The 26786-nt window shown below is 38.6% G+C and overlaps 1 protein-coding gene across 1 annotated transcript in view; it reads right to left on the reverse strand.

The window, feature by feature from the left end:
* Nucleotides 1-26786, reverse strand: part of LOC124619510 (ornithine decarboxylase 1-like) — a 206702-nt gene that overhangs the window by 58596 nt on the left and 121320 nt on the right. The window contains exon 5 of the mRNA XM_047145956.1: nucleotides 21862-22034. Coding sequence (XP_047001912.1) covers nucleotides 21862-22034 — 173 coding nt within the window. The remainder of the gene's footprint in view (nucleotides 1-21861; nucleotides 22035-26786) is intronic.

Below are 26786 nucleotides of genomic sequence, written 5' to 3' on the forward strand. Positions count from 1 at the left end.
ATCTCAGTACTATAAGATAGGGATGATGTTCATTACATGTCTGGTATCTGTATATGTCATGCCATCTCCTTAGTATAGATACAAGGTGTTCTTTGTCACAATGTCTACACAAATCTGAAAAAAAACGGCTCAGCTATCAGCTTCATGTGACACAAAATGTTTGAGTTAGGTACTGTTCAATACTGCTGTATGTTACAGCAAGTCAATGCTTTTCAATATAAAAAAATCAATCAGGTTTCTAAGCATTGTAACTTGAGATTTCCATAGATAAATGTTAGCTTACAATCTGGTTCTTAATGAAAACTGGTTAAATTTCTCAATTATCTTATTGAATATACTCTGATGACCACTAACGATTCATATGTAATGAGCAGCAAAGGAAAAACGAAAGATTGAGGATTTGTATTCATGGTATAGTTATGGTTCTTGCAGACATCTACTTTCAATTGAAGTCTAGTTGATTCATTAATATGTTAACTAATCATACCTTTAGAATGGCTGAACTAATCATTTTACTCCTAATTTTGACCCATTCATATGTAACCAGTGTTACTTTACCCATTGCCCTAACCTATGTTGGAATTTACCTTAACTATGCCCAGTTTTCCAAGCTGTTGGATCTGATGATCATGCATGATGTCAAATGTGGTGATGATCAATGAGAAATATGCAACTAGTCATTGAGAAGTATGCGTTCTGGAAGTAACCTGCTGACACTCAATTTACCAATGTAAATTGAAATCTAGAGTCACATGTGACCATGTTGACTCACAGTTACCACTGAAAAAGGGTGAAAATGTGGAACGACTACATCTAAGCTATGAGAACATGATGCCTTTGACAGTAGTGTGGGCAAGTCTTTCTATCAATCCTTGTGGTTTCCTCACCTGAAATGTTCATGTTAATCCAGTTACTCTGAGGTTCGAGTTTGACTTATAAATAAGTAAGGACTTTTGATCCTGCAAATGGTACAGTCATTATGACTTGATGTATTTCAACATTTGAAAACTAACATAATTCTTCCAGGAAACTAGATGTCTGAAAGACTAACAATTACTGTTTCTTGTAAGTTGATTGACAACCACTTTCACTTGATACGATGCACGCTATAGTCATTTTGTTTAATCTGATCTATCTATACTTAATACAATGATATACTGTTACATGCAACATGGTTCTCAATAACCACTCATTATCAATGCCCTTTCCCTTTCAAGAGAAAAATATTTACTTTAATTAGATCTATAACATATGAAACAAAGTTAGAACTAGCAATGTATTGGCATATATTATACCATGATGTGCTGTCACATGCAACCTAATTCTCTGTAATCATTCATTGTCCAAGAGGTAAACTGCTTTCTTGTGGTATACAGCCTACCCCAGCTATTATTAAGAGCAATATAATGACTATAATTGATTTTATCACTCTGCTAATCTCTGTTTATTTACTGCCACTTGAAAAACATATATATCTTTGATCTTTGCTATATATAAAATTTTGTAACATTATAAACACATGAAATATGTCCTTTAACTTAAAATAAGACTTATATATGCCTTGTCAATTGGAAAGGGAAGTTATATGTCACTTGGTTGAGATTCCAGTAACTTTAATTTTATATCTCAGACCTGCCACCTGCTTAATTTTGAAAGTGTAACAAAAATTTCTTTTGTCATTATCACACTTGACTTTGTGGTGTTTAGCAAATATATTGATGCATAAGAAAGTACTTCACATAATGCAAACATTATAACACTTGGATGATCTGTGTAATAAGGCAATTGACATTGTTTATTTATTGATATGAGATATGCTGTAATTCGATGCATTTGGCTACCTTATTTTTATGTTTTCATGCTTATGTACTAATTTACGTTTGAGCAGCAACAGATATCAGAGGAACACAGTAGTTCTGTACCTCGCTTTAGTATTTTCATGTTTATGTCTCAGATATGTCACAGGTTTCAATATTTCATGTTTATGTAACTGATTATGTTTGATCAAACCCAGGTACTAGAGGGACTGCTTGTAAGTCAGCTGGTAGTATCTAGTGTTTGTTACTTGAATTAACCAATACAGCATTATATATGTCATTAACTCTGTCCTGCAGAATGCTAATTGTTCACCCTTCATTGATGTGTCAGTAGGGAGTGTTGGGGTTAATTTTCAGGGACTGGGAAAGTGAAGCTGTGGCAAGTCTGTTCTACAGGGTATCCTGAACACTCTTCTCTCTCCAGTGCCACAGTGAATAACTGGAACAGTGGGGGTCCAGGTCAGAGGGGTAGAGGGGTTTCCTGTCTTTGAGGTCTGTCATCTTTTCTTCTACAATTCCAACTCTCCTAATCTTCTATTGCATTTCTTACTTCTCATTAGTGTTCCAAGCTGGATCCCTCTCTTCACATGCGTATGTCTCTATTGCTGAGAAATTTCTAATTTACTGTGTCAGCTTTATTAAGGATCTGGGGAACAAGCTAGCATTTCTGCATTATTAGATGTAGCTATGCTCTTTCATACTATATTATATATTTATGTCTGATTTTGTTGTATGTTCTCACCCAAATGGTAAACATTTGCTTTGCTATACAGGGTGTTACAAAAAGGTACGGCCAAACTTTCAGGAAACATTCCTCACACACAAATAAAGAAAAGATGTTATGTGGACATGTGTCCGGAAATGCTTAATTTCCACGTTAGAGCTCATTTTAGTTTCTTCAGTATGTACTGTACTTCCTCGATTCACCGCCAGTTGGCCCAATTGAAGGAAGGTAATGTTGACCTCGGTGCTTGTGTTGACATGCGATTCATTGCTCTACAGTACTAGCGTCAAGCACATCAGTACGTAGCATCAACAGGTTAGTGTTCATCACGAACGTGGTTTTGCAGTCAGTGAAATGTTTACAAATGCAGAGTTGGCAGATGGCCATTTGATGTATGGATTAGCACAGGGCAATAGCCGTGGCGCGGTGCGTTTGTATCGAGACAGATTTCCAGAATGAAGGTGTCCCGACAGGAAGACGTTCAAAGCAATTGATCAGCGTCTTAGGGAGCACGGAACATTCCAGCCTATAACTCGCAACTGGGGAAGACCTACAACGACGAGGACACCTGCAATGGCCGAGGCAATTCTTCGTGCAGTTGATGATAACTCTAATGTCAGCGTCAGAGAAGTTGCTGCTGTACAAGGTAACATTGACCACGTCACTGTATGGAGAGTGCTATGGGAGAACCAGTTGTTTCCTTACTATGTACAGTGTGTGCAGGCACTATCAGCAGCTGATTGGCCTCCACAGGTACACTTCTGCGAATGGTTCATCCAACAATGTGTCAATCATCATTTCAGTGCAAATGTTCTCTTTAAGGATGAGGCTTCATTCCAACATGATCAAATTGTAAATTTTCACAATCAACATGTGTGGGTCGACAAGAATCTGCACGCAATTGTGCAATCACGCCATCAACACCGATTTTCTGTGAACGTTTGGGCAGGCATTGTTGGTGATGTCTTGATTGGGCCCCATGTTCTTCCACCTATGCTCAGTGGAGCACGTTATCATGATTTCATACGGGGTACTCTACCTGTGCTGCTAGAACTTGTGCCTTTACAAGTACGACACAACACGTGGTTCATGCACGATGGAGCTCCTGCACATTTCAGTTGAAGTGTTCGTACGCTTTTCAACAACAGATTCAGAGACCGATGGATTGGTAGAGGTGGACCAATTCCATGGCCTCTACACTCTCCTGACCTCAACCCTCTTGACTTTCATTTATGGGGGCATTTGAAAGCTCTTGTCTATGCAACCACGGTACCAAATGTAGAGACTCTTCGTGCTCGTATTGTGGACAGCTGTGATACAATACGCCATTCTCCTGGGCTGCATCAGAGCATCAGGGATTCCATGCAACATAGGGTGGATGCATGTATCCTCGCTAACGGAGGACATTTTGAACATTTCCTGTAACAAAGTGTTTGAAGTCACGCTGGTACGTTCTGTTGCTGTATGTTTCAATTCCATGATTAATGTGATTTGAAGAGAAGTAATAAAATGAGCTCTAACATGGAAAGTAAGCATTTCTGGACACATGTCCACATAACATATTTTCTTTCTTTGTGTGTGAGGAATGTTTCCTGAAAGTTTGGCCGTACCTTTTTGTAACACCCTATGTACCAGCACTCGAAGTTGTGAACACTTTCTTATATGCAAACATGCTATGTTAATATATCTTCATGAGGAATGGCTCATTTATACTATTCTCTGTCATATAATTATGTTTCATGAGTTAAGCTGTTTTAATCTGTGGGGTCTATCATCTTTTCTTGTTCAATTCCAACCCTCCGAATCTTCTATTTCATTTCTTACTTCTCACTAGAGTACCAAGCTATCCCTGCCTCTGTGCACATGCATATGTCTCTATTGCTGAGACCCTTCTAATTTACCATGTCAGCTTTATTAAGTGACTGAAGCCTATTTGATAGGAGGATCCGGGAAAAAATTGAACACTTCTGCGTTAATAAATGTAACTATACTCTGTCATACTACATTATTTATCTATGACTGATTTTGTTGAGTATTGTCACCCGAATCGTGAAAATCTACTTATTTATATATATATGAATATAATAGAGGGAAACATTCCACGTCGGAAAAATATATCTAAAAAAAAGATGATGTGACTTACCAAACGAAAGCGCTGGGACGTCGATACACACACAAACAAACACAAACATACACACAAAATTCTAGCTTTCGCAACCAACGGTTGCTTCGTCAGGAAAGAGCGAAGGAGAGGGAAAGACGAAAGGATGTGGGTTTTAAGGGAGAGGGTAAGGAGTCATTGCAATTCCGGGAGCGGAAAGACTTACCTTAGGGGGAAAAAAGGACAGGTATACACTCGGCACACACACATATCCATCCACACATATACAGACACAAGCAGACGTATTCAAAGGCAAGGAGTTTGCCTTTGAATATGTCTGCTTATATATATATATATATATATATATATATATATATATATATATATATATATATATATATATATATATATATATAAAAAAAACAAAGATGATGTGACTTACCAAACAAAAGTGCTGGCAGGTCGATAGACACACAAACAAACACAAACATACACACAAAATTCAAGCTTTCGCAACAAACGGTTGCTTCATCAGGAAAGAGGGAAGGAGAGGGAAGGACGAAAGGATGTGGGTTCTGCTCCCGGGATTGGAATGACTCCTTACCCTCTCCCTTAAAACCCACATCCTTTCGTCTTTCCCTCTTCTTCCCTCTTTCCTGATGAAGCAACCGTTTGTTGTGAAAGCTTGAATTTTGTGTGTATGTTTGTGTTTGTTTGTGTGTCTATCGACCTGCCAGCACTTTTGTTTGGTAAGTCACATCATCTTTGTTTTTAGATATATTTTTCCCACGTGGAATGTTTCCCTCTATTATATATATATATATATATATATATATATATATATATATATATATATATATATAAAAAATAGGGAAGGTGTTTCCCTCTTATTTTTATATATATATATATATATATATATATATATATATAATAGAAGGAAACATTCCACATGGGAAAAATTATGTATAAAATCAAAGATGAGGTGACTTACCGAACGAAAGCGCTGGCAGGTCGATAGACACACAAACAAACACAAACATACACACAAAATTCAAGCTTTCGCAACAAACTGTTGCCTCATCAGGAAAGAGGGAAGGAGAGGGGAAGACGAAAGGAAGTGGGTTTTAAGGGAGAGGGTAAGGAGTCATTCCAATCCTGGGAGCGGAAAGACTTACCTTAGGGGGAAAAAAGGACAGGTATACACTCGCACACACGCACATATCCATCCACACATACAGACACCTTCGTAACCTGTTAGTTCATCCCTATGAAATCCCCAAACCACCTTCCCTACCCTCTGGCTCCTACCCTTGTAACCGCCCCCGGTGTAAAACCTGTCCCATGCACCCTCCCACCACCACCTACTCCAGTCCTGTAACCCGGAAGGTGTACACGATCAAAGGCAGAGCCACGTGTGAAAGCACCCACGTGATTTACCAACTGACCTGCCTACACTGTGACGCATTCTATGTGGGAATGACCAGCAACAAACTGTCCATTCGCATGAATGGACACAGGCAGACAGTGTTTGTTGGTAATGAGGATCACCCTGTGGCTAAACATGCCTTGGTGCACAGCCAGCACGTCTTGGCACAGTGTTACACCGTCCGGGTTATCTGGATACTTCCCACCAACACCAACCTATCCGAACTCCGGAGATGGGAACTTGCCCTTCAGTATATCCTCTCTTCTCGTCATCCGCCAGGCCTTAATCTCCGCTAATTTCAACTTGCCGCCACTCATACCTCACCTGTCTTTCAACAACTTCTTTGCCTCTACACTTCTGCCAAATATGTCTGCTTGTGTCTGTATGTGTGGATGGATATGTGCGTGTGTGCGAGTGTATACCTGTCCTTTTTTCCCCCTAAGGTAAGTCTTTCCGCTCCCGGGATTGGAATGACTCCTTACCCTCTCCCTTAAAACCCACTTCCTTTCGTCTTCCCCTCTCCTTCCCTCTTTCCTGATGAGGCAACAGTTTGTTGCGAAAGCTTGAATTTTGTGTGTATGTTTGTGTTTGTTTGTGTGTCTATCGACCTGCCAGCGCTTTCGTTCGGTAAGTCACCTCATCTTTGATTTTATATATATATATATATATATATATATATATATATATATATATATATATATATATGAATATAATAGAGGGAAACATTCCACGTGGGAAAAATATATCTAAAAAGAAAGATGATGAAACTTACCAAACAAAAGCGCTGGCAGGTCGATAGACACACAAACAAACACAAACATACACACAAAATTCTAGCTTTCGCAACCAATGGTTGCCTCGTCAGGAAAGAGGGAAGGAGAAGGAAAGACAAAAGGATATGGGTTTTAAGGGAGAGGGTAAGGAGTCATTCCAATCCCGGGAGCGGAAAGACTTACCTTAGGGGGAAAAAAGGACAGGTATACACTCGCACACACACACATATCCATCCACACATACACAGACATAAGCAGACGAAAGGATTTGGGTTTTAAGGGAGAGGGTAAGGAGTCATTCCAATCCTGGGAGTGGAAAGACTTACCGTAAGGGCAAAATGTCTGCTTATGTCTGTGTATGTGTGGATGGATATGTGTGTGTGTGCGAGTGTATACCTGTCCTTTTTTCCCCCTAAGGTAAGTCTTTCCGCTCCCGGGATTGGAATGACTCCTTACCCTCTCCCATAAAACCCATATCCTTTTGTCTTTCCTTCTCCTTCCCTCTTTCCTGACGAGGCAACCATTGGTTGCGAAAGCTAGAATTTTGTGTGTATGTTTGTGTTTGTTTGTGTGTCTATCGACCTGCCAGCGCTTTTGTTTGGTAAGTTTCATCATCTTTCTTTTTAGATATATATATATATATATATATAGGGAAACATTCCACGCGGGAAAAATATATTTAAAAACAAAAAAATGTCTGTGTATGTGCGGATGGATATGTGAGCGTGTGCGTGAGTGTATACCTGTCCTTTTTTCCCCCTAAGGTAAGTCTTTCTGCTCCCGGGATTGGAATGACTCCTTACCCTCTCCCTTAAAACCCACATCCTTTCAACTTTCCCTCTTCTTCCCTCTTTCCTGATGAGGCAACAGTTTGTTGCGAAAGCTGGAATTTTGTGTGTATGTATGTCTTTCGTATGGTAAGTCACATCGTCACATCATCTTTGTTTATATATATATATATATATATATATATATATATATATATATATATATATATATATATAAACAAAGATGATGTGACTTACCAAACGAAAGCGCTGGCACGTCGATAGACACCCAAACAAACACAAACATACACACAAAATTCTAGCTTTCGCAACCAATGGTTGCTTCGTCAGGAAAGAGGGAAGGAGAGGGAAAGACGAAAGGATTTGGGTTTTAAGGGAGAGGGTAAGGAGTCATTCCAATCCTGGGAGTGGAAAGACTTACCGTAAGGGCAAAAAAGGACGGGTATACACTCGCACACACACACATATCCATCCACACATATACAGACACAAGCAGACATATGTCACCTTCCTTAGCCTCTGGCTTCTACCCTTGTAACCGCCCCCGGTGTAAAACCTGTCCAATGCACCCTCCCACCACCACCTACTCCAGTCCTGTAACCCGGAAGGTGTACATGATCAAAGGCAGAGCCACGTGTGAAAGCACCCACGTGATTTACAACTGACCTGCCTACACTGTGACGCATTCTATGTGGGAATGACCAGCAACAAACTGTCCATTCAGATGAATGGACACAGGCAGACAGTGTTTGTTGGTAATGAGGATCACTCTGTGGCTAAACATGCCTTGGTGCATGGCCAGCACATCTTGGCACAGTGTTACACCGTCCGGGTTATCTGGATACTTCCCACTAACACCAACTTGTCAGAACTCCACAGATGGGAACTTGCCTTTCAGTATATCCTCTCTTCTTGTTATCCGCCAGGCCTCAACCTCTGCTAATTTCAAGTTGCCACCACTCATACCTCACCTGTCTTTCAACAACATCTTTGCCTCTTTACTTCCGCCTCGACTGACATCTCTGTACAAACTCTTTGCCTTTACAAATGTCTGCTTGTGTCTGTGTATGTACATATGGATATGTGTGTGTGCGAGTGTATACCTGTCCTTTTTTCCCCCTAAGGTAAGTCTTTCCGCTCCCGGGATTGGAATGACTACTTACCCTCTCCCTTAAAACCCACTTCCTTTCGTCTTCCCCTCTCCTTCCCTCTTTCCTGATGAGGCAACAGTTTGTTGCGAAAGCTTGAATTTTGTGTGTATGTTTGTGTGTCTATCGACCTGCCAGCGCTTTTGTTCGGTAAGTCACCTCATCTTTGTTTTTATATATAATTTTTTTATATATAATTTTTCCCACGTGGAATGTTTCCTTCCATTATATATATATATATATATATATATATATATATATATATATATATATATATATATATATATATCAGGACTTTAAGTTGTGAATATTTTCTTATATGCAAGTATGTTCTGCAATGTTTTCAATTATCGTGAGGAATGGCTCACTTACTATACTCTGTATTACCATGCATAATGTTTCTTAATTATCATGAGGAATAGCTCACTTACACTACTGTCTATCACATAAATATATTTCATGACTGTTGTGGGGTTGTTGTTGTTGTGGTCTTCAGTCCTGAGACTGATTTGATGCAGCTCTCCATGCTACTCTATCCTGTGTAAGCTTCTACATCTCCCAGGACCTACTGCAGCTACATCCTTCCGAATCTGTTTAGAGTATTCATCTCTTGGTCTCCCTGTAAGATTTTTACCCCCCACACTGCCCTCCAGTACCAAATTGGCGATCCCTTGATGCCTCAGAACATGTCCTACCAACTGATCCCTTCTTCTAGTCAAGTTGTGCCACAAACTCCTCTTCTCCCCAATTCTATTCAATACCTCCTCATTAGTTATGTGATCTACCCATCTAATCTTCAGCATTCTTCTGTAGCACCACATTTTGAAAGCTTCTATTCTCTTCTTGTCTAAACTATTTATCGTCCATGTTTTACTTCCATACATGGCTACACTCCATACAAATACTTTCAGAAGCGACTTACTGACACTTAAATCAATACTCGATGTTAACAAATTTCTCTTCTTCAGAAACGCTTTCCTTGCCATTGCAAGTCTACATTTTATATCCTCTCTACTTCGACCATCATCAATTATGTTGCTCCCCAAATAGCAAAACTCCTTTACTACTTTAAGTCTCTCATTTCCTAATCTAATTCCCTCAGCATCACTCGATTTAATTCGACTACATTCCATTATCCTCGTTTTGCTTTTGTAGATGTTCATCTTATAGCCTCTTTTCAAGACACTGTCCATTCTGTTCAACTGCTCTTCCAAGTCCTTTGCTGTCTCTGACAGAATTACAGTGTCATCAGCAAACATCAAAGTTTTTATTTCTTCTCCATGGATTTCAATACCTACTCCAAACTTTTCTTTCCTTTCCTTTACTGCTTTCTCAATACACAGATTGAATAGCATTGGGGAGAGGCTACAACTCTGTCTCACTCCCTTCCCAACCACTGCTTCCCTTTCATGTTCCTCGACTCTTATAACTGCCATCTGATTTCTGTACAAATTGTAAATAGCCTTTCGCTCCCTGTATTTTACCCCTGCCACCTTCAGAATTTGAAAGAGAGTATTCCAGTCACCATTGTCAAATGCTTTCTCTAAGCCTACAAATGCTAGAAATGAAGGATTGCCTTTCCTTAATATTTCTTCTAAGATAAGTTGTAGGGTCAGTATTGCCTCACATGTTTCAACATTTCTACGGAATCCAAACTGATCTTCCCCGAGGTCAGCTTCTACTAGTTTTTCGATTCGTCTGTAAAGAATTTGCATTAGTATTTTGCAGCTGTGACTTATTAAACTGATAGTTTGGTAATTTTCACATCTGTCAACACCTGCTTTCTCTGGGATTGGAATTATTATATTCTTCTTGAAGTCTGATGGAATTTTGCCTGTCTCATACATCTTGCTCACCAGATGGTAGAATTTTGTTATGCCTGGCTCTCCCAAGGCTGCCAGTAGTTCTAATGGAATGTTGTCTACTCCTGGGGCCTTGATTCAACTTAGGTCTTTTGGTGCTCTGTCAAACTCTTCACGCAGTATCATATCTCCCATTTCATCTTCATCTACCTCCTCTTCCATTTCCATAATATTGTCCTCAAGAACATCGCCCCTGTATAGACCCTCTATATACTCCTTCCACCTTTCTGCTTTCCCTTCTTTGCTTAGAACTGGGTTTCCACCTGAGCTCTTGATATTCATGCAAGTGGTTCTCTTTTTTAAAGGTCTCTTTAATTTTCCTGTAGGCAGTATCTATCTTACCCCTACTGTGATAAGCCTCTATATCCCTACATTTGTCCTTTAGCCATCCCTGGTTAGCCACTTTGCACTTCCTGTCGATCTCATTTTTGAGATGTTTGTATTCCTTTTTGCCTGCTTCACTTACTGCATTTTTGTATTTTCTCCTTTCATCAATTAAATTCAGTATATTTTCTGTTAACCAAGGATTTCTACGAGCCCTCGTCGTTTTACCTACTTGATCCTCTGCTGCCTTCACTACTTCATCCCTCAGAGCTACCCATTCTTCTTCTGCTGTATTTCTTTCCCCCATTTGTGACAATTGTTCCCTTATGCTCTCCCTGAAATTCTGTAAAACCTCTGATTCTTTCAGTTTATCCTGGTCCCATCTCCTTAAATTCCCACCTTTTTGCAGTTTCTTCAGTTTTAATCTACAGTTCATAACCAATAGATTGTGGTCAGAGTCCACATCTGTCCCTGGAAATGTCTTACAATTTAAAATCTGGTTCCTAAATCTCTGTCTTACCATTATATAATCTATCTGAAACCTTTTAGTATCTCCAGGGTTCTTCCATGTAATACAACCTTCTTTCATGATTCTTGAACCAAGTGTTAGCTATGATTAAGTTATGCCCTGTGCAAAATTCTACCAGGCGGCTTCCTCTTTCATTTCTTCCCCCCCAATCCATATTCACCTACTACAATTCCTTCTCTTCCTCTTCCTACTGTCGAATTCCAGTCACCCATGACTATTAAATTTTCATCTCCCTTCACTATTTGAATAATTTCTTTTATCTCGTCATACATTTCATCAATTTCTCCATCATCTGCAGAGCAAGTTGGCATATAAACTTGTACTACTGTAGTAGGCATGGGCTTTGTGTCTATCTTGGCCACAGTAATGTGTTCACTATGCTGTTTGTAGTAGCTTACCCGCACTCCTATTTTTTTATTCATTATTAAACCTACTCCTGCATTACCCCTATTTGATTTTGTGTTTATAACCCTGTAGTCACCTGACCAAAAGTCTTGTTCCTCCTGCCACCGAACTTCACTAATTCCCACTATATCTAATTTTAACCTATCCATTTCCCTTTTTAAATTTTCTAGCCTACCTGCCCGATTAAGGGATCTGACATTCCATGCTCTGATCCGTAGAACACCAGTTTTCTTTCTCTTTATAATGATGTCCTCTTGAGTTGTCCCTGCCCAGAGATCCAAATGGGGGACTATTTTACCTCCGGAATATTTTATCCAAGAGGATGCCATCATCACTTAATCACACAGTAAAGCTTCATGTATACCACTATATGTTAACATTTACTGTGAAGGAAGAGGCAATGATTGCAATTTCATAAATATTCATATTCATAAAAATTATCATTATATGTTCTGTAAAGATGGAAATGAAGCATTGGAAGTGTCTTGACAAATGAAAAATGGAAAGATTGGACATTGGTCAGACATTTCATTCTATGCATGTAGGCTGAATTATGCCAAGTATTGAGGAACTATACTCCAAGAATTTAATTGTACTATATGATAATAATATATTTGTTATTCAAAACTATATGTAAATTTCAATATAAATTGCAGAGAATAGAGCCATAGCACTTAAATATTTTGTACTAATATGATTTTAGTGATATGTCATCAAAGAACAAGTTAAGATTGCAGTATGAGATTTAAGACAGGAAATGTTTAAGTATGAACCGTTAGAATTTTGCTGAATTGAATTATTCTATTCAAAACAATCAATTACACAATATATGATGGTCACAAGGAGTGGATTATGAGCCACATTTCAGGTTTTTTCAACGAAGAACTTCCGACGAACAGAGATCTACAGTGCTCTTCATTGCACATAGAGGAGACTGAACACTTTGTTATATTATGATCTAATACTAGGTGTACTTGCCAATGATAGGAAGTGGCTAAATACAAACTAATATGGATTTCGAGTATTGTAGTAGCTGATACTAATGCTTGTTCCACAATGCGTCGCCAATACTGAGAAAGAGTTATACACACCAGTGTCTCCATTGCACTCAGGAGTATCTGGAGGCTCTAATGGCAGACATAAATATACAGAAACAAGGCCAATTCAGCTAACTTCCAATAGATAATTTTCTGATTGAATTAGATTTAGCTCATATTCATGTTGTAATACAAGCTGCAGGCAAATTCTTCAAATTAACTCAGAAACTGCAAATTAACAAGGAAATTGTTTCTGAAGAAGAGAAATTTGTTAACATCGAGTATAGATTTAAGTGTCAGGAAGTCATTTCTGAAAGTATTTGTATGGAGTGTAGCCATGTATGGAAGTGAAACACGGACGATAAATAGTTTGGACAAGAAGTGAATAGAAGTTTTCAAAATGTGGTGCTACAAAAGAATGCTGAATATTAGATAGGTAGATCACATAATTAATGAGGAGGTATTGAACAGAATTGGGGAGAAGAGGAGTTTGTGGCACAACTTGACGAGAAGAAGGGATTGGTTGGTAGGACATCAAGGGATCACCAATTTAGTATTGAGGGGAAGTGTGGAGGGTAAAAATCGCAGAGGGAGACCAAGAGATGAATACACTAAGCAGATTCAGAAGGATGTAGGTTGCAGTAGGTACTGGGAGATGAAGAAGCTTGCACAGGACAGAGTATGATGGAGAGCTGCATCAAACCAGTCACAGGACTGAATACCACAACAACAACAACAATTTGTTCTTTCTTTGTGCTATTCATTAATATTTTGTTTAATCTAGTTGAATCTAATACAAAATTAATTGTGATAATTTTACATATTTGGTTGGTCATATCTTTCACAAATTGTTTGTTCATCCAATTGATTGTAAAATGAGTGCTGTTACATAGACCTGTCAGAAAATGTTTTGTTCAACTTTCAGTTGTACAAATCCTTTTGGGGGTTGTTGAAATGTAACAGTCTAATTGAAACCCATTTAAACGCATAAATGTTAACCATAAACAGTAATTTCTGACATAGAGCTATATGGAAATATGTAACTGTGTAAAAGTTACAAAGAAAATAATTATGGAATCTTAATTACACTAATGTGTAGAAGCTTTGTAAATGAAGGGAACATTTTCCATGAAGACAACCTCTAGTAATTAATAAAATATGAAAATGCATTATTGTAATTTCGTATTCGAGAAGTTATACTCGAATAAAATGATGGACAAAAACTAATGTAGAATTGTACTTGCTGTTCTGGAGCAAACATGAGTTCATATATGCATTTTCAGTTTTTATATGTTAATTTTAACTGTTACTTAATTAAAAAATCATTTTAAACAATGCTGGATTGTTTGGGATTGTTAAGAAAGTATATATAGTTACAGCCATATTGGCATAGGAAGTCAGTCTGGTTTTGGTATTTGAGCAGTGAGCATGTAGCTGATCCTTTTGTATTGTAAGTATTGTTTGCCTTTGTAATAATACTTTACAGTTTCTGAAAACTTAGGACTTCTGCTGCAACAGATCATGAGCAACAATGAGTATTTTAACTATAATCAAAATTAATTTATGGTATCATTTTAAAATGTACTTCATGTTTCTCCAAATAGGTACTGTACACAAAACTACAGTGATTCACTGAGTTATGTTAATGCAATCAGTTTTAGATATGCTGTCATTATGTACAAACACTGTGTTACCCAGCTAACATCCCTCATTACACAAGTAAAGTTATTATCTTAGTCAGCTAATACATAAAGTTTCATGTCAGCAGTTTACAAAGAGAATTAGTGTGTATTCAGCCACTGCCATGCTATAATTGTACACAGTCATTTGTGTAAACTTCAAGTAAACATTAACTGCAATGTATTTATGTAACTGAGACTCATCCTAGAGGATAGCTGTTTAGTGATCTGTATTATTACAAGTATGCATTAGATACAAAAAACTGTTTCAATGTTGTGTAAAGTTATTCAAAATTAGTTCAAGCTCGTAGCAATCAACAATAGGACTTCAGAAAAAGAGGAAGGCTTCTGACAAAGCACACATTAATTCGAGACAGTAAACTTACAAGCTGAGTACAGGTTTGACACGATACATGATATCAGTTCATTTGATCATGCCATATAGTGGGTACATGACACGTAGGACACCCTATCACAGTGGTCATGCAGATGCTGAGAATCTTACAAGCCAACGTGTCAAGGGTGGACCATGAGTAGGTGATCTTCATTCAATGATAACTGTGTGGCCACCAAGAATCAACACCCATGAACAACAAAAATATGCTCTTGACAGGCATCAATGTTGTCTACCACAAATTATACCAGTTAATACACGTTCACAGTGCAGCATTTGGTGCACAATAATCACAATCATTTAGCAACTAACCATCTGGTTGCACTCTGTATGTCAAGGGCCAAAAGATTACCACAATTGCAGGATCTCGGTTGTTCCAAGAACTGGAAAACACCTGTACTGCACTGTCATGGTAGACACTAGTACATATCTATGATACAGTATGAGTGCACAGAAAGACACTGAAAGCAACATAACCTTCCAGCCCACTGGAAAGTTGTGAAAGTATTCTCATGCGTAGATCTTCATAAACTTCAGACTGGTGTATGGCCTCTCAGGTCACATGTGAAATGTTACTGAGTGAAACATGTGCACCTTGGAAATCACAAGATGTGAATTAGTATGCTTCCCCAAGTCTTTTAGCACTGCATGGAATACACACTTGCATTATCAGTACAAAAGATGGTACTACCTATAGTTATGTAAGCGTCTCTAATTTATCTGTCCAGTATCCTGCCACTTTCCTAAGTCTGACCATATGGCCACAACAGAGTATCTCCCTTGTAACTCAGTACCACCCAGTACAGGACCAACTGAATTACATTCTCCACCAGGGTTTCGACTACCACTCACCATGCCCTGAAATGAGAAATGCCCTGGCCACTATCCTTCCCACCCCTCCCACAATATACTCATGCATCCCTATACAACCCCTACTCCAAACCCCATACTTCAAGGCTCGTATCCCTGTACTAGACCTAGAAGCAAATGCAAGACCTGCCCTATACATCTTCCCACCACTACCTACTCCAGTTCGGTCACATGCATCAACTGTCTCATCAAAGGCGAGCTACCTGTGAAACCAGTCATGTGATCTACAAGCTAAGCTGCAACTGCACTGCTGCATTCTATGTGGGCATGACAACCATCAAGCTGTCTGTCCACATTAAAGACCACCAACAAACTGTGGGCAAGAAACAACTGGACCACCCTGTTGCTGAGCACACCATTCAACGAGACATTCTTCATTTCAATGACTCTTTCACAGCCTGTGCCAAATAGATCCTTCTCACTAACATCAGATTTTCTAAACTGCGCAGGTGGGAACTCTCCCTGCAATATATCCTGCCTTTCTGTAACCCGCCTGGCCCTCATCCTCCGTTAGTCATTGTCCTCACCCATCCAGCCCCTTCCCTGTTTCCATTCCAGCTCTACACAGCCATCTATTCCACCAATGCATCCAGTCTTTTTACATCTCTCCTTTTCTGTTACCTCCCCCCCTCCCCCCCCCCCCCCCCTCTCCCCTGCCCCTTCTCTAACCTCCCAACTGCACCTAGCAGCCCTACCCTCTCTCCACTTCATCCCTGCACACTCCCCAGCAGCACTTCAACATCCCCAACTCCTACCTTGGTATCTCTCGCCCTCCACACTCAACCTCCTCCTTACCCCCACCCAGCTAACTCTCCCATGATGCACTGCCACTGTTCATCATTCTCCCTGCGTCACTCCCCAGTATTTTCGTGTGTTATTACCCACACCTTTCCGTTGCCACACAATCTTGTATCTCATCCTACAAACACCACCCCACTCCCACCCTTTCTCCATTCTATCCCAGTTTGCACCCACTATTTCACCTCATCCAGTCACATCTGTCATCGGCATTCTTCACACTTGTCAACCCTCAGACCTGCTACCCATAGTAAAATAATTTTTTTTAATTTATATCTTTTCTTTAGTCTCAGTGTCACTTCATGCCAATTTTAGAGATTTTTCGCCTTTCACTATCGCCAACTCCCTCAGATTTCATCTTTCTCATCAGTTTCATCCTTCTTGTGATTTTTCCCATGTATCTGGGTGTACTTTTGGGAATTTTTTCGTGTGTAATTCTACATTATTTACGTAATTTTTAGGGTTTTTTCCCCAACACTATGGATGCTTGCTCCTTCCATCTGCATCAATAGAGAAAAGTTTCCTTATCCCTAGCTAGAAGCCCATCCCACATACTGTTTCTGCATTGTTGCTTGGCTCATAGAATCCCCCAAATTGCCTTACCATCAAATTAGCCATCTCTGGCTGCCGCCCCTCCTTATCACCTCCATCTGTTCAGATTCCACAAATTCTTAGCTCACACCAACATAGTCCCGCAAAACCATATCACCAAGCCCAAACCTCCTTGCAGTACCTTCTCTCCATTTGCAATTTCTCCTGCTATGTAATCCCAGATTTATGGAACCCATTGTATACATTGAATCTCTTGCCCTCCAGCAACTAGGGCAGCATGCACAATGCCACCTCAAAAAACTCTCCATCCTGCTCACTTCCTACTCCCACCTTGGAGTACCACTGTCCGCCTCCTCTACAACAATCTCCAAATCTACCCCATGTCCCCTAATACCTGACAAACCCTGTCTCTCAAAACTACTACATTTGCACCACCCTTCAGAACTCCCTCCTACCACCACAGAGAATCCAGAACCTAAAGAGACCCGAAACACTGTCATGAACCTTTCCTCCAGAAGCTTTATCCCCACAGAAATACGAGTCCTTTCGAAAGGCCTCATCTTTTGCCCCACTCCCAAATTCAATCACGCAGGAATTGTTAGAGACATTCTCTCATTTTCCTGGTCCCTACAACCGAAAAACTTTTTCATCAGCAACCCTACCAATCAGACTCAACCAGAGACCAACGTTGAACCCTACCTGACTCACTTCACTCCTCCATCCAACCATGATTTACCCCACCGCTCCCAAATCACCCTTTGTTGACTTTCCAGAATTTCTTAACCTTGAACCTTGCCTCTACATCATTCCCCAAATCACTAAAGATGCAAACTAACCTTACATATGTGGAAAGAACTGCAGTCCACCATCTAAAAATTTATCCCAACCTTATAATCCTACCTGCGGACAAAGGCTCCACCACTGTTCTTTTGAACCGCCAGGATTACCTGGCTGAAGGACTCTGCCAGCTGTCTGATGAGTCCACTTGCAAACCTTGTCACAATGACCCCGTTCCAGAAATCCAGCAGGATCTTCAGTCTCTCCTCAAATCCTTAGGCCCATCCCAGAACTTCTCCCTGGGGCTCATTCTTCATTTAAATGTCTGCTTCACAGCCTGCGCCATATGGATCCTACTCACCAACAACAGCTTTTCTGAATTGCGCAGGTGGCAACCCCCTTGCAATATATCCTGGCCTCAACCTCCATTAGTTGTTGTTCTCACCCATCCAGCCCCTTCCCTATTCTCATTCCAGAGCATGACACACCGCTCTAATCCACCAACACACCCAGTGGGTTTACTTCTCTCCTTTGCCTCTACCCCATCCCTCTCCCCTCCCCTTTGTCTAACCTCCTGGTTGCACTCAGCTGCCCTAACCTGTCTCCACCTTGTCGCTGCTTGCTCCTCCTCAGTACTTCAATGTCCCCCACTCCTACCCCACTATCCCTCTCCCTCCCTGACCCAGCCTCCTCCTTACCCACAGCCAGTAGCCTCTTCTATCATGCACTGTTGCTGCAGCTCATGTGTGCATTTGCATGAGTGTGTGTGCATCTGTTATCTATTTTTGACAATGACCTTGTTGGCCGAAAGCTTATTTTGTGACAGTGTTTTTGTTGCGCCTATCTGTGATTCAGCATCTCTGCTATATGATGACTAGCAACTGCCCTTTTCTTGATATTGTTACATTCCATTCTGGGTTTTCCATTGTTTGATTTTTGTCTCTAAGTTTCTCATAAGTGTATTCAAGCAAAAGTATACTACAGTGACTCAAAATAAACAAGATTGCTATTTGTTGTAGGTCATTACAGCATGGCTGTTTTCTTATCTTTAGCTGTGTCCTTACTTTGTGCAAAGTTTTATTAAAATTTAGCAACTCAGTGGTAGTATACAATGAAAGCTTTCAGGACCAGATGTCTCCTAGTTGTATGGTCATGGTTCACAAAAATTTTTGGTGTTTCCTTTTGACACTGTCTTACTCCCAGGTGGCTACAGTGGGATGATCAATTTTATGAGTAACCCATTAGGTCTTATGATTGACAATTTTTGCATGGAAAAATTTGAATAGTCAGCTCCAGAAAAAGAAAATAAGAAACCATGTCGATGGTATTGATTTGTGGTAGATACATTCATGGTTTGATCACATGGTAAAAAAGCTTTAGAAGAATTCTTTTGTTGCCTAAAGGATATAAATCCAAATACTTAGTTTACCATGGAAATTGCATATTTCTTGGATTTTTAGGTAGGAGATCGATTGATGGATGGTTGAAACATAAGGTGTTTTGGAAAGTCGTGCATACACAAAGGAGTGATGTCATTAAAAGTCCTCTTGACAGAGCCAAACGAATTTGCATGCTGAAACATCCAGATGTCAAATTAAAATATTTGAAGCAGGCTTTCAAGAAAAATGGGTATTCAGGCAAAGAACCCCCATGAACAAATAACAGTAGGCCAAAGGACAGTGATAAAACTCAGGTGGTTTCTGATCCCTTTATCAAAAAGTAACTGACCAACTAAGAAAATATGTCAAGCATTCCAGTCTGTAAAGGATAAATCCTCTCCTTTGTTGGCATGTAGGGTGTATAAGCGTTCTGAGTACACATTGGAGCTACCAAGAGAAGCACTGAATGAACATGAAAGTCTCTGTGGACTAGGGAAAACAGAAAAATCTACTGTACCAAAGCAAGCCCTTCAGTCAGGAAATCATTACGTGAAGTTTTCTGAAATCATAATTTTATTGACAATGACGAACTATTATCCATGGTTGTATAGAGAAGACATTAAAATATATAAGCGAGGGGGTAATTTTAACAGAAAACAGGAACAAATGAAACTTGATAATATACAGACAATGGCTCTGCAGAACTGATAGCTAAATTTCTATCACTGACATGAGACAATCAATAGCTATGCTTTATTTCTGAGAAGGATTATTTCTTCCGATCGCATGTAAAATTGAACACGCCCATTTTACACAGTATTTATGTCACTCTCTGGTATCCAAATTGTTATTTGGTAAAACCCTTCATCTCCAGCAGCACCCCCAAAATGTACACTGCAGCTCTGGATGAAATGACAGGAACCAAGAAGTTTCTTTGACCATGGCTATACAAACCAGAAGACTCACCAGCAATCAACATTAGTTGATGGCATGTTTACTTTCACTATGATATATGTTCTGCCAGAAGGAGAAGTGCTTCTCTTGCACAAATGCATGGAAAAACACATTAGCAATGTTTTGATCAGTGGTAGGAATGAATATAGAAATAACAAACTCAAATTAGTTCTAAATGCATATATCTGGAAATAACACAAATTTATTTCATGTACATGTATTTTCTACCACAATGTAAGCATACACCACTATCAAACAGCTTGCTAACTGGTGATAACTTGGCTGAATCAAACACTGGAAAATCCAGGATGGAACATAACAAAACTATGAAAAGGAAAGTTGCTATTCACCATATAGTGGAGATGCCAAGTCACAGATAGGCACAGCAAAAAGACTGTCACAAATAAGCTTTCGACCAGTAAGGCTTTCGTCAAAAATACCAAAAATACCTGTATATAACAGACACACACACACACACACACACACACACACATACACACACACACACACACACACACATATAATCACAACTCACACACACATGTCTGCAGTCTCAGGCAACTGTAGCCACACAGTGTGGCCGAAAGTTAACTTTCTGACAGTCTTTTTGTTGTGCCTTTCTGTGGCTCAGCACCTTCGCTGTATGGTAAGTAGCAGCTATCCTTTTCATTATATTATTACATTCCATCTTGGGTTTCCCATTAGTTGACTGATACATGAATTTTATTTTTATTGTACACAATGAGTAACACAGTTTCTATTTCTATGTCTGTGACCAGTTCATAATTCGCGTGTTTTGCTTTAATATCTTCACTCATGTTTCTGTGCCAGAAGAAGACAGGCTGTTCACTGTTGGCTGAAACTTGAAAGTTTTTCATTGCTTCTTTTGAAAGTAGCATTTTGTGGCTGGTGAAGACTGCCAAGCTGCTCAACTCAAATTTTACAATTTATATTTGAAATCTTTTTGAAATTATTTTGTATGATCAAAAATTTAATTGTGTTAATGAACTGATGTGACAAGTTAGTTACAAAAATCTTTTGAAGTGAAGTTTAACTTTTACTTTATGTAACTATGTAAAACCATTTTTATTGTGACAATAATGTAAGGTTACGAGTCTTAAAGACCTAATGGTAACATAAGAATCACTGTGTTTGATGTGGAGGCAATAAATGACTGGAAGTGTGCATATTATACACATATTTTTCATTTCTGAATTATAAACCACATCATACCACCTAGATGTCATTTATTGTTCAGTGAACCATATCTTTGCTGAGCAGCAATAAAAAAGCAAGTGCATTGGGAACATCTTTTTCATTGTGTTACCTCTCTCAGATATTTTTGATGCTTTACATTAGCAATGGAACAGCTCGAAAAGTGCACTTCAGTTATTGACATTTTTCAGTGTTCCACATCAAGTGGTTATACATTATTACACATTACTGAATGAAGGGTGATCACAACATCTGTTGCTTATGCCAAGTGAAATATTGGATACAATTCTTACCCATTAAACTACTCACTTTGCAGTAGGAAACACGTTTTTTATTTTGTGAAGCTCTCGTTCACCATCAAAAGTCATTAGATCAACACCTACAGCTGCTGCATGGCGAAGGTGGGATAATGGTTTTGCAGGATGTGCAAAAATTATGCGACTTGGATCCACACCAACAGACAGAACTTTATTGATTTCAGCCTATAACAAACCAACGTTACAAAGTTAATCTCCACACAAACTGTATTCTGTGAATTTTAAATCAAGGAAAACCTCCATTAACACAAAATGTGTTTAAAAAAAAGGTTTAAAATATTCCTTGTTGCACTTGTTACCAATAAGGTTGCAAAACATCTTTATGATACACAGAGTTTTTGAGTAAAATATTGTCAAATTATGAGGCAGAATTGCTGGCCAGTACTTGTCTTGAGGAGAGAAAATTTGTAGTTCTGTGAAGAGAAACACATAATAATAAAAGTGGCATACTACCTAGCTTTCAGAACTAGTTCCTCCTTTGAAGAGGAGAGAGGAATATGGTGGGGAAGGTTAAAAAGGAAGGTTGGGCTCTCAGTCCCCTGGATGAGAGGGACCTGTCCACAGTGAGGTTGAGCACAAAGATATTCAACATTATATTTAGCAAGTTTAATTTTTCTGTAATTAGCTTTGAATTTTACAAATTCTCATTTTTGCATTTGTATTTTGTAGAAGGTTGTAATGCTGATAGTTGTACTTTCAATTTATGAATTTTTTGCTAAATTAATGGAATAAGGACATGATAATTTGATGTTACAATTAATAATGAAGTATTTGAATTAAGTCAAAAAAGTTCAGAGTAACTTCACCAGAAAAGTCTTCATTTTTATACTTAAATATGAATCAGTTCTGTAACACAACATTTTATTTGTCAACAATACCAATTCTTATTTATGTAAATAGTCTGATAAAGCTACTGCCCCCAAAACACCTCTTATTAAGTTAAAATTCGTTTTACGTCTAGTTACACAATGTACAGGAAGGTTGACATAAGTATCCTTCATGAACTATAAAGCACATAATATTTCAGTAGATTAATTAACACATTCTTTTGAACAAATTCATGCAGTTGTAAAATGTTATCTTATCAATAATGTGAATTAGCGAACAAAATTCCCACTTGTTACAGTTTCAATCATTGCATGTAATTTTGTGGTTAAAAACATTGTTGAAAGGAAAATATCATGCAAACATTGTTCTAACATTAATGAACAATAATTTGATTGATTGTCTTTATGCAGTTAAGTGGCCAATCATGGCAATTATACCCACAAGACACCCCAGAACTTGACACAATTTATTATGAGTGGGATTCCATCAACAATTTCATATAATTGGATTATGTTGCATAGCTAATTCAAAATTCTCACAGTAATTCTATAATTCAAAATTCTCACAGTAATTCTATCTGTAGCCATAAAATGATAGCTAAGAAGTGAAAAACACTTTGATATGTGTGCATTTACTCTAGCATGTCCCAGGTAATACTTGCTATAATAAAGACTTCAATTACTGTAATAATTAAATTAGCCAAATATACTGGTTTCAGCTGAAGTGTCAAATCTAGATTCCTTTAAACTTCTGCCTATGGCTGGATGCATTAGACATTAATTTATTGTAATGTTTAATGAGTAAACTATTAAATCAGCTACACCAAAATTAATTTTTTTGAGATAGTAAGTTGTACTATAGAAACAGTTTTGCAGTAGGATAGTCAACACATGGTACTGTCAGGTACTGTACTGTTAATAATCAAATATAAAGGCCACAGGTTTTAATTTTTGCTAATGTACAGAGAGCACCTATGAATTTTTATTCTAGTAAGTATACTAGATCAGTAAATGTGAACCAATACATGGTAAAAAAGAAAACAGGAATTCAACCTTAAACACTCTTTTTTCCTCAAAGCACTTTTTTCTCCAGAAGATGCTCCAGCATCCAACCTCTAATATTGCTGCATAGTTGGCATCATCAAAAAAGTCATAAGATGTGTAGTCTGACAAAACAACTTTGCTACACACACTCAAACACCTTCACATACCAGACAAACTTCCACGCACTCATCATTGTTTGGCTGTCATTTTATGGCCATAGCTCCACAATGGTGCATTTTTGGCCTACATCATTTGGAGAACTATGTTTTATTTCACTTTCTCTTTTCTGACCTTACTACCAAATTGTTTTTCTCCACCATGTATAAAATTCTAAGGAAAACAGTGATTTTAAGAAACTTTCCTGCTGTAGTTGAACATATCTATCACAATAATTACATCTACATCTATACAATGGACATTAAACTACTATGTGACACAGAGTATGAGAAAATTAACTATTTGTTATCCAAAGTTCCTTTACAGTGTATCAGGGATTCTTACAATGGTGTCAAGAGGAGGAGAATATTTCGAACATAAATACCTTGAAGATACATGTTTAGTGTGTTTAATACATATGACTAGCTCTAATCAATATTTAAAAGTGCAATACAATAAATGATGCAAAGTTATTGACTGTGTCTTGAGAATGATGAAAACCATGCTCTGCACACAAAAAATGCCTAAGAACAAAGCAAAGACAATTTCAGGAATTATTAAGCATGTAACATGTGAATTCAAGGCACTTCAACTCTCTGATGATATCATCAGTGAAACACATTAAATCCAAGTCAGTCGCACTAAACACAATTTATTCTTCTTAGCAATAAACGAGAAAAGTGACAAAACTAGGGCCATTGCCAGCAGATCTATTAGATTTACTTAGACAGATCAACTGTTAAAGAGACCACAAAAATCATTAGATCACTGAAAAACTTTCTCTCTTTCTCTCTCTCTCTCTCTCCCACACACACACACACACACACACACACACACACACACACACACACACACACACACACACAGCTTCCTTGAGTTATTTTCCTAACCAGTCAATAAGCCAAGATTACTTCCTAAAATGATTGAAATATGCAGAAGCAATATCCATTTTTTTGCTTCCTCTGGCCTCAAAAAGTTTTGTAAAGTAGCATATAAGATAATAATGAACCACTTTGCTGATTGTAACCTTTCAATAAATCATTAGCTTAACTTCTGTAAGGAATCTCTATAGAGAAAGCAATGCATTATCATACAAGCCTAGTCCTGTTAGAACTAAATAAGAAGAAAATCTTGCTGACTTTTTTACAACCTTGCCATGACCATCATTTATGTAGATCACAAAATTTTACTTGTGAAAATTAAACTATTTTAGTGTTTAATACATTCTGCCTACATCAGTGTAGTTGGTTGGTTGGTTGGTTGAACTGGGGGAGGAGACAAAACAGCGAAGTAATTGGTCCCATCGGATTAGGGAAGTATGAGGAAGGGTGTCGGCCATGCCCTTTCAATGGAATCATCCTGGCATTTGCCTGAAGCAATTTAAAGAAATCACGGAAAACCTAAATCAGGATGGCTGGACATGAGTTTGAACCATCATTCTCATGAATGCAAGTCCAGTGTGTTAATCACTGCACCATCTCACTTGGTGTCAGTGTAGTCACATATAAACAGCATATATGACAGGAATGATAGTAAATGAGGAGCAGAAAAAATTTGGTGTTCTGCAAAGATCAGTGCTTGACACACTGATGTTCCTGACTTACAAAATATGATGTTTGCTAATAACACAAATATACTGACAGAGATCCAAAGACATCCACACCAAACACAGCCAGGAGAATGTTTAAACATTATGAGAACTGTTTCACAGCAAACTGATAACTCTGAATACAACAAAAACACATATTAAGCAGATACAGACAACTAAAGTGACCAACTGACACCAAAAGAAGTGCAATGCCACCACTGTTTTTTGGCACTACTGTGGAAGCATAGCAACGTAGCACTACCTAACCTACTGCCAGCCAGTGAGTGCACGATGTCAGCATGCCAGTTAAGGTAGCAGTGTTGTTTAGACACTACAAGACAGACTAGGCCTACAATGTGGATCAGTAATGATTAGACTTACTGTGTTATAGGTTGCATGGGGTGAGGGACAGTGATGTGAGGTCATTAGGGGAAGGCTATCAACAGTGAAGTACTGGTGCAAGATTCATCTGTCTTAAAGCACAAATCAATTGAACTGTGTACAAAAACACTGAAGTTTGATTTGCATGATACTGTGCTGGAGGACACAGGAGAGTTGCTTTAGATGGATGTGAGAGCAGAGTTTCCTGTTGATATGTTGTGCATAACGGAGCCACTAGAGGAAAACCATGTATTGGAAGCATCATGTTCTTTGTTAGTAGAAGCATTGTAGGAAAGTGGAATGGTGAGAAAGTGACATCTTGGATACTTTGCTGCTGATGAAGTAAGCCTAACAAAGAGACTGTCTGTAGCAATTTTGATGTCCTGGAGGAGAATGACTGGGACACATGAAGTATGAAACATGGGCAGCCACATATCACTGCTAAAACTGCATTATGGAAAAAGGGTGGTGTACTTAGGAGGGACAGAAAGGGTAGAGAATAAGAAGTTATTACTTTAGTCCAGAGACTTGTTTTACCCTCAGGGTCCATCACCAGCGTTGCCCATAATGCAACACTGAGTTACAACAGGGACTGAAGCACTAGTGTATCACAAACCATATCATATACCTTGGCATATAGAGGCAATTATGGATGATTTCACTAAATAATTAACAGTTAGTTGATCGAATAATAGAGGAGAGCACTAGTCCACATTGTAACCACGACCAAAAAATCAAGAAAAGGTTTAAAAAAATATAGATTATGGTGTGATTAATGGCATCTGAATAGTACAACAGTAACCAATGCGTACCCCACATCCAATATCATTGATAACTTACATCAGTGACGGTATGTCTCTTCCACAGGTTAAGGAATGGATACCATTAGACCAATGCCAGCATTCACAGTTACTTGGGGAC

This window comes from Schistocerca americana, chromosome 6 (genome assembly GCF_021461395.2).
Source record: "Schistocerca americana isolate TAMUIC-IGC-003095 chromosome 6, iqSchAmer2.1, whole genome shotgun sequence".
NCBI classification, from domain to species: Eukaryota; Metazoa; Arthropoda; class Insecta; order Orthoptera; family Acrididae; genus Schistocerca; species Schistocerca americana.